This window comes from Micromesistius poutassou, assembly GCF_964030765.1.
Source record: "Micromesistius poutassou genome assembly, chromosome: 14".
Taxonomy (NCBI): Eukaryota; Metazoa; Chordata; class Actinopteri; order Gadiformes; family Gadidae; genus Micromesistius; species Micromesistius poutassou.
In genome coordinates, this window is record NC_140284.1 from 10,833,773 (window position 1) to 10,845,985 (window position 12,213).

General features: G+C 44.5%; 1 protein-coding gene across 4 annotated transcripts in view; it reads left to right on the top strand.

The window, feature by feature from the left end:
• The window catches only part of fmnl2a (formin-like 2a), a 51,670-nt gene extending 41,659 nt beyond the window's left edge, over positions 1-10,011 (top strand). Inside the window, exons 17-27 of one of the 4 annotated variants that reach the window (XM_084478507.1) lie at positions 462-664; positions 1,132-1,366; positions 1,898-1,966; positions 2,155-2,235; positions 2,411-2,540; positions 2,850-3,013; positions 3,612-3,713; positions 3,860-3,955; positions 4,087-4,207; positions 7,141-7,187; positions 7,860-7,991. In XM_084478507.1, the coding sequence (XP_084334633.1) occupies positions 462-664; positions 1,132-1,366; positions 1,898-1,966; positions 2,155-2,235; positions 2,411-2,540; positions 2,850-3,013; positions 3,612-3,713; positions 3,860-3,955; positions 4,087-4,207; positions 7,141-7,187; positions 7,860-7,865 (1,254 nt within the window). In that variant the 3' untranslated portion in view covers positions 7,866-7,991. Of the gene's footprint in view, positions 1-461; positions 665-1,131; positions 1,367-1,897; positions 1,967-2,154; positions 2,236-2,410; positions 2,541-2,849; positions 3,014-3,611; positions 3,714-3,859; positions 3,956-4,086; positions 5,480-5,501; positions 5,632-7,140; positions 7,188-7,859 lie in introns of those variants that run through there. The other 3 variants (XM_084478506.1, XM_084478505.1, XM_084478504.1) reach the window with 3 other exon arrangements.
• Positions 10,012-12,213: the final 2,202 nt, after the last annotated feature.

Sequence of the window (12,213 nt, forward strand, 5' to 3'; positions counted from 1 at the left end):
ATAAGACGCTACACATTGCTAAGCATTATTTTTAAGTGCAAGGACTTACGACATACAATAAATTTATGCTCTACTGAGATATCTACGGAGGTAACACAACATGTATCAGAATGAATCCCAGGTGGGATTGTGGAGGTCCCAGCAGAAGGACAGCACCATAGTAAGATTAGAATGAGATACAGAAAGTATGGACACAGTATGACATTGACAGATGGATACATTAAATCTAAAGGTAGTTTACCTTAAGCAAAGGATTAATAGCCAGAAATATTAAGCAAACAAACGTAATTAATACACGTTATTTAAACTTTAAATCTAATAGTAGACTACCGTACACACAGGATTAATAGCTAGAGATATTAAGCAAACAAACGTATTTGATACACAATATTGAGAGGCTCACTACTGATGTGATGATGATGGATGAGCAGAACTAACCGTTGACCATTGTGCTCTTCCAGGACCTGAACGTGGACGAGTTTGAGGAGATGTTCAAGACCAAAGCGCAGGGGCAGGCCTTCGACGTGACCTCCAGCAAGCAGAAGGTGCCCCAGAAGGGGCCCAGCAAGGTGTCCCTGCTGGACTCCAACCGGGCCAAGAACCTGGCCATCACGCTGAGGAAGGTGGGCAAGACCCCCGAGGAGATCAGCAAGTCCATTCAAATGTAAGCCCTTTCAAAATAAGTTATGCTTTTCTGAAACGCCCGTTATACGCATGGTTGGGGAGTTGTTGACAATCGTGTGTGTGCATTTTTTATCGGAAATTCTCTTTTAATCAAAAATGTGTGTGTAAATGAGCAGGAGCACTAAACCTACGGGTGATTTGGTTCGTTTTTCATTGTAGTTAAATCTTTTTAAACCATTTATTTAGAAAATCGATTCTGGAAAAGGAAAAAATGTGTAGGGGGAAGTGTAGTCTAGTGGTAAGGGATTGGGTTGTGGGTTCGATCCTCCCGCCCCCCCCCCCCCCTCTCTAATGTCCGCGCCCCCCCCCCCCAACCCTAGAACAAGATGCCCCTCCCCCCTACCTGCTCCTTAACGACACTAGATCTGAAATCGCTGTGAGCCACGTCGGCTGAGGAGGTAACCAGGGCGTCTAACCTTAAGCCACGTGTCCCCGTCCCGCCCTCAGCTTCGACCTGCGCGCGCTGCCCGTGGACTACGTGGAGTGCCTGATGCGCTTCCAGCCCACGGAGATGGAGGTGAAGATCATGCGGCAGTTTGAGAAGGAGCGCAAGCCGCTGGAGAGCCTGACCAATGAGGACCGCTTCATGCTGCACTTCAGCAAGATCGAGCGCCTCATGCAGAAGATGACCATCATGACCTTCATCGGGAACTTCACCGAGAGCGTGCAGATGCTCACGCCGGTGAGATGCGGAGAATGCGCTTTTGTTTTGTAGTATTGGGCTTTGTACTGGAGGAAGCAGCTCAGGGTTTGAAATAGCAGTACAGGAGTGAAACTATTATTGTGTGCTGCTTCCTCCTGTACAAACCCTCACAAATGTATGATGATGAGGGTTTGTACAGGAGGAAGCAGCACAGGGTTTGAAGTAGCAGTAGAGGAGTGAAACTATTATTGTGCCACAAACAAATTTATGAAAAGTCTGCGTGTTCTCGCTCTTACTCCTCCATCTTACAGGGTGCTGCTGTGTTTGTAGTGACAGAGAAGTGTAGGGGAATTTCTGTTTGTTTTCAGGGAACTGATATGTAAAGCCATTTTCTTCTTCCTTTCATTTGGTCCTGTAAAACTGAATTTTCCTCCTGGCATTATAAAAGTATTATCTTTTAAGAGTCAAGGCAGTTTGTTTGTGATTCGTTTGGGTCATCGGAGTGGGAGAGAGACTTGGAGGAGCGTTGCATCTCGTGTTAACGTTGTCTTCTCTCCCGACGGCCCACAGCAACTCCACGCCGTCATCGCGGCCTCTGTGTCCATCAAGTCGTCCCAGAAGCTGAAGAAGATCCTGGAGGTGAGAACCAACCCCCAGCGGTGTGACGTTGAAGGCGCTGTAGGGACGATTCTGTGTTCAGAAAAGGGCGACAACACGATGTTGATATCTACACATGCATATCCCAAATGTCCCTTCTGGGATTGATGAACAACATCTTGTCCTATATACTAATGATGAATCGATGCATGTTTGCTCTTCATTTGCAGATCATCTTGGCACTGGGAAACTACATGAACAGTGGCAAGCGAGGAGCCGTGTACGGATTCAAACTACAGAGTTTAGACTTGGTACGTCCCTCCCTCACTCCCTTTAAATCTGAGTTCTACGGCCTTATTCAGGCGTTATATGGGCCTTCTTCCGGGACTTCCTATCCCTACTCATCTGGCACTCAGAACAAAGATGGCCACTAGTTTAATGTGAATCTTCATGAACCCGATTTCTCTTGATTTGGTTTATTTTCAGCTGCTGGACACCAAGTCGACGGACCGCAAGCAGACGTTGCTGCACTACATCGCCAACGTGGTGAGGGAGAAGTACCAGCAGGTGTCTCTGTTCTACAACGAGATCCACTACGTGGAGAAGGCTGCGGCAGGTGAGGTTCTAGAAGATTCTAGAAGACAAAACGTTGTCATTGCTGTGACCCACTTGTGGAGGTGCTGTTGGCCCCGAACCCGACAAATATGTTACATTTCGAAATAAGCCAAAAATGTTCTTTACATATTGAAATATATTTTAACCATATTTAAAAAAAATATATATATATTGTTGTCATGGCCTTATTTTTTGTGTGTGTGTGTGTGTGTGTGTGTGTGTGTGTGTGTGTGTGTGTGTGTGTGTGTGTGTGTGTGTGTGTGTGTGTGTGTGTGTGTGTGTGTGTGTGTGTGTGTGTGTGTGTGTACAGTGTCGCTGGACAACGTGCTGCTGGACGTGCGGGAGCTGCAGCGCGGCATGGACCTCACCAAGAGGGAGTACAGCATGCACGGCCACAACACCATGCTCAAGGACTTCATCGCCCTCAACGAGGGCAAGCTCCGCAAGCTACAGGAGGACGCCAAGATCGCCCAGGTGAGTCTGGGGCTAGGGTTAGGGTTTGGGTTAGAGTTAGGGTTAGGGATCTTGGATCGCCCAGGTGAGTCTGGGGCGGCTGTGGGGGTTCACCTGGGTTTGGGTTAGAGTAAGAGTTTGGTTTAGGGAACTTAGATCGCCAAGGTGAGTCAGGGGCGGCTGTGGGGCTTCACCTGGGTTTGGGTTAGAGTTAGGGTTTGGGTTAGGGATCTTGGATCGCCCAGGTGAGCGGGCGTCTGGGGCGGCTGTGGAGGGTTCAACAGGGTTTGGGTTTGGTTTAGGGTTAAGGTTAGTGTTTGGGGTCAGGTTTTCGTTTTATGATTATGGTTTAGGGTTATGGATTGATGTTCGGGTTATGTTTTGGTTTGAGGGTAAGGGTTTGGATTTAAGGGTTTGATGTTAGGGTTTGGTTTTAGGGTTAGAGTTTAGTTTTAGGGTGAGGGTTTGGTTCCAGAGTTGGTTTGAGGATTAGGTGAGTTTGTTTTCAGGGTTAGGTTTTAGTGATGGTTTTAGGCTTTGGTTATAGGGTATATATAGAGTGCAGTGATTGATGCTTTTTTGTTTGTTTTATTGTTTGTTTTATTTTTTTCTCCGACAGGACGCTTTTGACGAGGCGGTAAAGTTCTTTGGAGAGAACAGCAAGACCACGCCCCCCTCCGTCTTCTTCCCCGTGTTCGTACGCTTCGTCAAGGCCTACAGGGTGAGCCGTCATCATCATCATCATCATCATCATCATCATCATCATCATCATCATCCACCTCACCATACACACACACACAGACGTCCACTTTGACATTGCATTGTTTGTGTGTTTGTTTATTTTCTGCTTGTGTGTTGTGTATACAGCAAGCGGACGAGGACAACGAGTTCAGGAAGAGGCAGGAGCAGATGCTGATGGAGAAGCTGTTGGAGCAGGAGGCCATGATGGAGGAGGACAAGAAGGTAGACAGACAGATGGACATACAGACTGACAGACATTAGGTTCAATGATGAGCGTTGAAACTGCAGAGGACTTTTGGACATAACTGATGTTCTGATGACGTAAGTGTGTGTGTGTGTGTGTGTGTGTCCAGTCCCCCTCTAAGAGCAAGCATCCACAGCGGGAGCTGATCCAGGAGCTGCGGAAGAAGCAGGTGAAGGACAGCCGACATGTCTACGAAGGGAAGGACGGAACCATCGAAGACATTATCACAGGTGCGCTCACCTGGCTGGGACTCCTCCCCCTCTCTCTGTCTCTCTCACTCTCACTCTGTCTCTGTCTCTTATTCTCACTGTCTGTCTCTCTGACTCTGTCTCTCACTCTCAATGTCTCTCTCTTTCTCTCTATATGTCTCTCTCTCTCACTCTCTGTCTGTCTCTCTGTGCCTCGATCTCTCTGTGTCTCTCTCTCTCTCTCTGTCTCCCTCTTCCTCTCTGTCTCTGTGTCTCGATCTCTCACTCACTCTCTCTGTCTGTCTGTCTGTCTGTCTGTCTGTCTGTCTGTCTGTCTCTCTCTGTCTCTCTCTGTCTCTTCCTCTATCTCTTCCTCTATCTCTCTCCTCTCTCCTCTCTCTCCTCTCTCAGGGATAAATGCATGCAGGTCCTCTCTTGTGCTCAACATTCAGAGATTAACTTGGGGATTTCTCAGCCAACTAACGATACGCCAGCGCTTCCTTTAACGATTCTGCTATTATTTCAAAATAAAAGCCTGTATTTAACACGTACTGTCATGTGCAAACATGCATTTACGACGCAGCTAATCCAATCACGTTTTGAGCCCACTAAAACTGTGTAATCGTTGCTAATAATACCTGCTTGTGGTTTAGTTTGGTACGTGCGCTACACCACGCATGTACATTCACAGGTTTGGACAAGAACATACTCTTAAAAAGAACAAATTGTAAGTGTAGTTTAGACTTGAGTTACACTGACTACTAACTGCAGAGTTCTGGTTCAAAACATACATGGACATTTTGGTGTTCCTGTATAAGTTGAACCTGTAGATGTTGAATATATATATATATATATATATATATATATATAGTACAATATTTTCATGGACGAAGAAATATACATATAATAATAACATGATAATATATAATGTTCAACATCTACATGTTTTATTTACAGAAATAAATGGAAAATGTAACGTGTACACAGTAACGTGTAAATATTTGGCTTTTCCGTTAACACGTGGTTGCTTTCAACCCTTTTAAAGAAAGAGTAACCTCAAAAACAGAGTACTGTGTACCCCTTAGGAAGACTATACACAAGTAACACAATAGTTCAGTTCCCCCTCTAGCTGCCCCCTGGGCTCACAAACAGAACACACACACGCGCGCGCACGCGCACACAATTCTAGAATGCAGTATCAGGTTGTTGTTACTGTTGTTTTGGGGGTACATTAACCAGCTCGACCCACACTGCTTCTCCTCACGCTGTCCTGTGTCTCTGGCTGTCTGTCCCCTCTCCCTGTCCTCCTGTCCCTCCTCCCTCCCGGTCACCACAGTACTGAAGACGGTGCCCTTCACCGCGCGCACCGCCAAGCGCGGCTCGCGCTTCTTCTGCGACCCCGCCCTCAATGACGAGTACCATTACTAAGCTTGTAGAACGCTCGCTCTCGCTGCTCCCGCCCCAAGGTTGCTGGAACACACTGCTCGCTCTCTCTCTCTCTATCTCTCTCTCTCTCCGTGTGTGTTTGTTTGGTGTTTGTTTGCCTTTGCGCCTTAACACACTCTTTCTTTCACTGTCCGTCGCCGGTAACCTGTGCATGTGTCCGGAGCCGACCTGTCCCCGGGCATAGGTGGTTTTATACTGTGTGCTTTTGAAAGTGTGTGTGTGTGTTTGCATGTGTGTGGGTTTTTCTCCACTTTCAGCATGACAAGGTGGTGGGATAACAGTCTGGAGCTCCTAATGCATGACGCGTGAAAATCATGAGATATATTTATAACCGTAGTGAACCGCAGCTGACCCTAATGTCACACGAGGAGGCGTGGCCTCAAGGTTGCCATTATCGTGAAATTACTTTTTTTAAGTCGTCCAAATATACGATGTTTGGCGCCCCCTGCTGACTGTAAATGGAATAACACGTCTCTAGAGATATAAATATTATAACATTATTTAGTGACTATATAACAGTATATAGTGACTAAATATCAGCATCTATCCATTCTGACGGAAGACAATGAATTCTAACCACTGTCACCTTTTTAACCAATAACATACCTTTACGACTAATGTGGTGATTTATGCAGAGCTATCGCCTCTGGTATTATATATTCTAAATATAATATGATGCTTTTCAACTCCTATATCTATGAATACTGTTTACGATGACATCACTGTTGTTCTGCTAACGTCTTGCATGCAAATCCCGCCGTTGTTACCCACAATGCATCCCTGCTGCCCTTCGTACCTCTTACCCTGTGCTTGGCTCTGCCATCTGCTGATAGGTCACCTTCCTGTCACATGAATTTCAGTGGCTTGGCAGCTGTGACAAGGTCCTAATCTCTAACATGACGCATGAAGTGTAGCATGCAGCAGACGGTGAAGGATGTTTTGAAAGTCCCTGATTGTTTTGTGTTCACGACGTGCAGACTAACAAAAGCCAACTGCTGCGAGTGGAAAAGTACCTCACCTAGTTGCCATTCTTGCTTTCTATTGGGTGCTAATTAGGTGGTTGCATGCATGCCTTGGTGGAGGGTTCGTTGCCTTGTTATCTTAACACTCATAACCGCTGTGTTCACCGTGTTTTTTAAAATGGGGTTTTGGTTTGTTCTGTCATGCTGGTCCGCCACTCTGCAAAGCAGTCTTGAGTCTTTAAAAACGCAGGAAACTAAAACTAAAAAAACAAGTCAAAGCTTCTGCCTCTTTTGGTTCACCGTCCTCTGTGCCAGTTAACAGGCTCAAGCTCGCCACCTCTGTTAAGCCCGGCCCCTTTGTGATTTGGTTCGATTTTATTGGCCAGCGACCTACTCACTCCCCCCCGCCCGTCCCCCCCACGCCCTCCCTCGCTTGCCAGACCGCAATGCTTCTGCTCACCCCAGTGCGGGATGCTACCTAGCAGGCCTCTGTCCCCTACCATCGCCATAGCTTTACCTTCTTTGTTTTATTCATTTTAACCTCCATTTTGTCTTCTTCTCATCCAGCCCTAAAGAAGAATAATATTACTATATTCCCCACTGTCTACTCGAGGGTAAGGAAATCCTCTGTAGTGCTGGATGTGACCCAAACCTGGCAAGCATTTCCTCTTTTTACTCCATATCTCTCCTCCCCTCCCTCCCTCTCTCCTCCCCTCCTGCCCTCCCTCCCCCTCCCTCCCTCTCTCCTCCCTCCCCTCCCACCCTCCATCCTGCTCTCCTCCCCTTCTGCCCTCTCCTCCCCCTCCCTCTCTCCCCCTCCCTCCCTCCCTCCCTCCATCCCACTCTCCTCCCCCCTCCCTCCCTCCCTCTCTTATCCCCTCCCCTCCCTCCCTCCCTCTCTCCTCCTTCCCTCCCCACCATGATGTGTAGTCACCTCACCACCTGTTTTATCTCTGATCACATTTCTCCTTACTATTCATCTGCCCATCACTTTTGAATAACTCAGCCAAACATTGGTCAAATATCATTCCAAACTCCTACCTGGATTCTTGTCTCCATCTTGGCAAAGAGGCAACATCAAAAGTCCCCCTCCGTAGAGTGTAGTTATTTAAAATGATATGTCAGCGAGAGACTTGAGAGAGAATCGTGTTTTAGGTCCCCTGCGTTTAAAACTCAAGCTGCTTTGTTAGACTGGACATCAGCGATGGCTAGACCCCACAACATGTCTGACCTCTGCTTTGTGCCCCCTCCCTTCCCCACCACACACACACACACACACACACCAGATCTGAGGAACCAGCCATACAGGCGAGCCGATGGCGTGCGTCGCAGTGGCCGCCGGCGTTTTGATGATCAGAGCCTGCGGCCAATCAACAGCGGGGAGGTGGTCATGTGACGAGGGAACGCAGGAAGATGTGATGTGGATGGGAGAAGGGACGTGCGATGGTGTTAGAAAGAGAGAGAGAGAGAGGGTACGAGAGGATGGATGTGAGACGGAAGATGCCGAGAGGCGGATGCTGCTGAGTTTCCTAGCAACCAACAGAGATAAATATGTAAATATATACATAAAAGAAAGAAAAAACAATGAATCTCTGGCGTAGCAGCAGCCTCTGGAATACGAAGGACTGGGCTTGGGGGGTCGGTTTAGACCGATAGAGATGGAATGAGAGAGAGTGGTCTGCAATGTTAAAAAGAAAAGAAAAGTAATTTGCAAAGTGCCTGAACTTATCATGTGATGTCATTACATTAGTTTTCTGTTTGTTGTTTGAGTCATTTCAGTCCATGCGACACCACCGGGCTTTAAATTCTTCAGACGCCTGTGATGTGATGAAACAACTGGATTATTCAGTGATATGTAGCAGTGGATTCTTGGAAGAAGAAATGGAATGGAACGCATTCCGTAAGACTGTTCTGGAACTTTCCGGCGCGAAGATCCAAGGCTGTATTACTAAAGCACATTCCAAGACTCCAGGGATTCCTCCTACGACCAAACATGCTCAAAAAGCAGTTTTTCACAACAGAACGGCTTTTCAATCTTGATTTTTTTTTCCTCCCTCCAAAAGGGTTCCTTATCAAGGTGTTAGTGGTTGAGATTAAAGCAGTGATTTGAAAAATCATAGAAAAGGTGTCTGGTAGGACCATGCCACGGTGACATTGAATTCTTTCAAGAGGAATATAAGTTGTTGGAGGATGCGGCCAAGTTAATGTGAACTTTATATTGCACATCAATTGTATGCTTGACTGTATGGACGAATCACTCAAAGCTTATTCTTTGGTGAGGAGAGAGCTAGGCTATCCCATCGCAGTGATGCAAAGTTAGTATGTCCTCCATTTTGTTTGAACACAGTTGTGTTGTGGGTCAATACATGAACACCACAATAAGAGTGCTTACTATGAGCAGAGTGTACCCAGGACACTGAAGCCCATATGATGAATACACAATGGAAAGGTGGATCAAAATACTTTATTTTTGTTTGTTTTTGAAATTATTCAAAGGAGATTTGGAATCAATGCAGCCATCTTCGTATCCTTATTGTATAGTATTTAACCACTAAAAAGGTTTCATTCTTACTTTCAATGTTTTTTTGTTTTGTTTCATGTGACCTTTCTATTTGGCCAGAATGTCAGTTATTTGACGGCTTCTCTGCGTCGACGACATGGCAAAAAAACACAACACAAAGTTTTGTAAATGTACAGATATTTTGCTACAAACTTAAATTTAGTTGTTCCCTTTTTTTACTCCCTAATTCATGACCCGTGAGGTTCATATTGTAAATATTGTTTAAACAAAAGTTTACAATGCTCTGTGCTCTACAATTTGAATGTTATTAACTTATAGTTTTTTTCATGTCTTATATTTAATTAAACCAAAACAATAGCCTAACAAATCATTATTGTAGAGCGCTATGAAGGCTTCTCATACTGGATCACTTCATAATACCGAGTGGATCACAAAACTACAACAAGCCAGCGATGCACACAGCACTAGGGATGCAAGGGTTTCCATACACAATGGTTGTGTGTATTGTATTGCGTTCAAAAATGGAATCTAATTTGGACCTCAAATTGACATTTGTTGATTTTCTTTTTTAAACAAGGTACTGCCACTTTATAACATGATGGTTTGATAGCAATGGGACATTGACATCAAATCGATAAGCCTTTCTCATTTGATGTACAAGATTCGAATGTGGTGGTTTTCCAGTCGCTGGCTTTGTGTAACGTTGTGATCCATTTTGTTCTCTGGACCAAAAATAACCAACTAAAGCATGTGCTGCATTACCATGTTCTCTGAAGAACGTCCTGCTCATCTCTTCTCCTGGACTGGATAATACTGGCATGTCTCTTTCTAAATCAGAATTGTATTTTAGGCATTGTGTGCTGACTATAAGATAGCCTACTTAAAATAACATTTTTTTTTTTTTACGTTAGGTGGGATTCTTAATGAATACGATCAATTAAACTATTTACATTGAATTGGATGTTTGTTTGATTCACTGCTGTTTTGGTAATGTCTTGGAAATGACCTTTGAACCTAATTTTGATAAACTGCAAATTTCGGTTCCGCATCCCCGTAAACAGTGTGCGAAATACCCTTCAATATTCGTGGGGGTCCCCATCTCCCGATTGTTGAGCAATATCGATCTAAATTTTTCTCATGCAGTAGGCCTATAGCATACTTGGCAGACGTCAAGGCGCAAAGTCAAAGTAGCCTACTTTGTGGGCGGTTCTATGGCGCTGGTGATATTATGACGGCGAGATAAATGAGCTTTGCGCCGGGCGCAAATCTAAAATGGGTTGGGCTGAAACCCGTAGTTGTGTTTTGGGCGTAACATGCAATAAACCAATGAGAGTGGCATCTCCCATCCCCTTTAAGAGCCAGCACATTTTGACTTGACGAGTTGATTTTTGACAGGGCGTTTGCAGTCTCCGCTGAGACAGATGCAGACTTCTTTTTCCAGGGGTGGCACGAGGGTGGCCGAGGCTTTATAGGGGGGTCCAAATTGAATTGTTGAGGGGGAGGGGGGCGAATCTGTGTTTCCAACTTCTGAAACACAGATTCGAAAACGCTCTAAAATATGGCTTTACTTTACTAAAACAAAAAATGAGCAGCACATGCAAGTGCAATACAACTATTTTGTATAAGGGGGGAAATACCTCCAATTTGATGAAACACTTAGTGTTTGGAATATCGCCGTTTAAAATAACGGCGTTAGGTAACGCTGTTATTTTTTCAGTAACGGGGTAATCGAACTAATTACTGTTTCCGTCGTTACAACGCCGTTACCGTTACTGAACGTTAAATGTGGTCTGTTACTATGAATTGATTGAATAAACTGTGTAATCCGAACGCACCCCTGGCTCCACACACAAACTGCTACCGGGTGGGTTAACAACGAGATAAGCGATTATGATTGGCTAAGGCAGAGTCATGTTTCATGGTAGCCGAACCGGAATCGAAATATTTCTAACGATACCCAACCCTACTTACGTAACTTATAACTTGTAACTTACGTAACATTCAACTTGTAACTTACAACTTACGTAACTTACAAAGTAACTTAAGTAAGCTAACTTGTAACTTACAATTAAATTGTAACTTGCAACTTACGTATGTTACGTAAGATGCAAGTTACAAGTTGAATGTAAGTTACAAGTTGCAAGTTGTAAGGTGGATTGCCCTAATGTGGGACACTGCCTAATGTGGGACACCTAAGCTCCAGTGGGTGTGGCTCTTCCCCAAACAAATGAATGTTAGTGAAACTATGGGAAAACCAAAGCTGTAGTGTCATGTGATCAAAATAATTTAACCTTTGAACTGTCCAGTCATAAATTATGTCTGCTGTGAAAGCTACCAGAAGGTCAGTGACAGTTTTGACCAAATTGGTGTATAAATTAATTATTATCAAAATAATCATGCTACTTTTTATCTTAATGTGTTTATGAAATGTTTGTTCATAAAAAAATAGTATAGCATGGTGTATATTTAAACTATATCTTTGATTTTAATAAATTTTTCTATTGTCCCACTTTAGGACAAGTATGTGTCCTAAAGTGGGACAGTATGATTAGCCTAATGTGGGACAGTTGTAAAACATCAACCCAGTCAAGAATGTGTGGTGGAGCATGGTTTATGCAACAGTAATGGTTATTTACATGTTCTTAGTGATCTTTTGCAGTATTAAAATACTTTATTACTACAGATATTTAAGGGCAAGGGACATTTTTACGGCGGTTGTGTGTGTGTGTGTGTGTGTGTGTGTGTCTTAAAGAAAATAGCAGAAATAGCTACTGAATAAGGCATTTTATTCCATAAATATAGAGTTAACTTTAATAAAATGTATTTCAGATCACAATGGCGAAAGCGAGAAAGACACAGGGAGAGAGGCAGGCAAAGGATAAGACAAGGAAATTAAATCAGTGGAAGCAGGACAGGATGAAAGGAGCAACAGAGGAGTACGGGCAGGTCATTGAGAATGGTGGGGTCCCTAACCTGAGACTGCTGGCTATGGCATGGAACGTACCCAAGTCTACTCTCCAGCGCAGGGTAAAAGGTAATGGTCACTCTGAGCACACAATAGGGAGAAAGCCGATCATCAGCAGTGAGGATGAGGTAGAGCTTGGGGAGATGATAGTCAC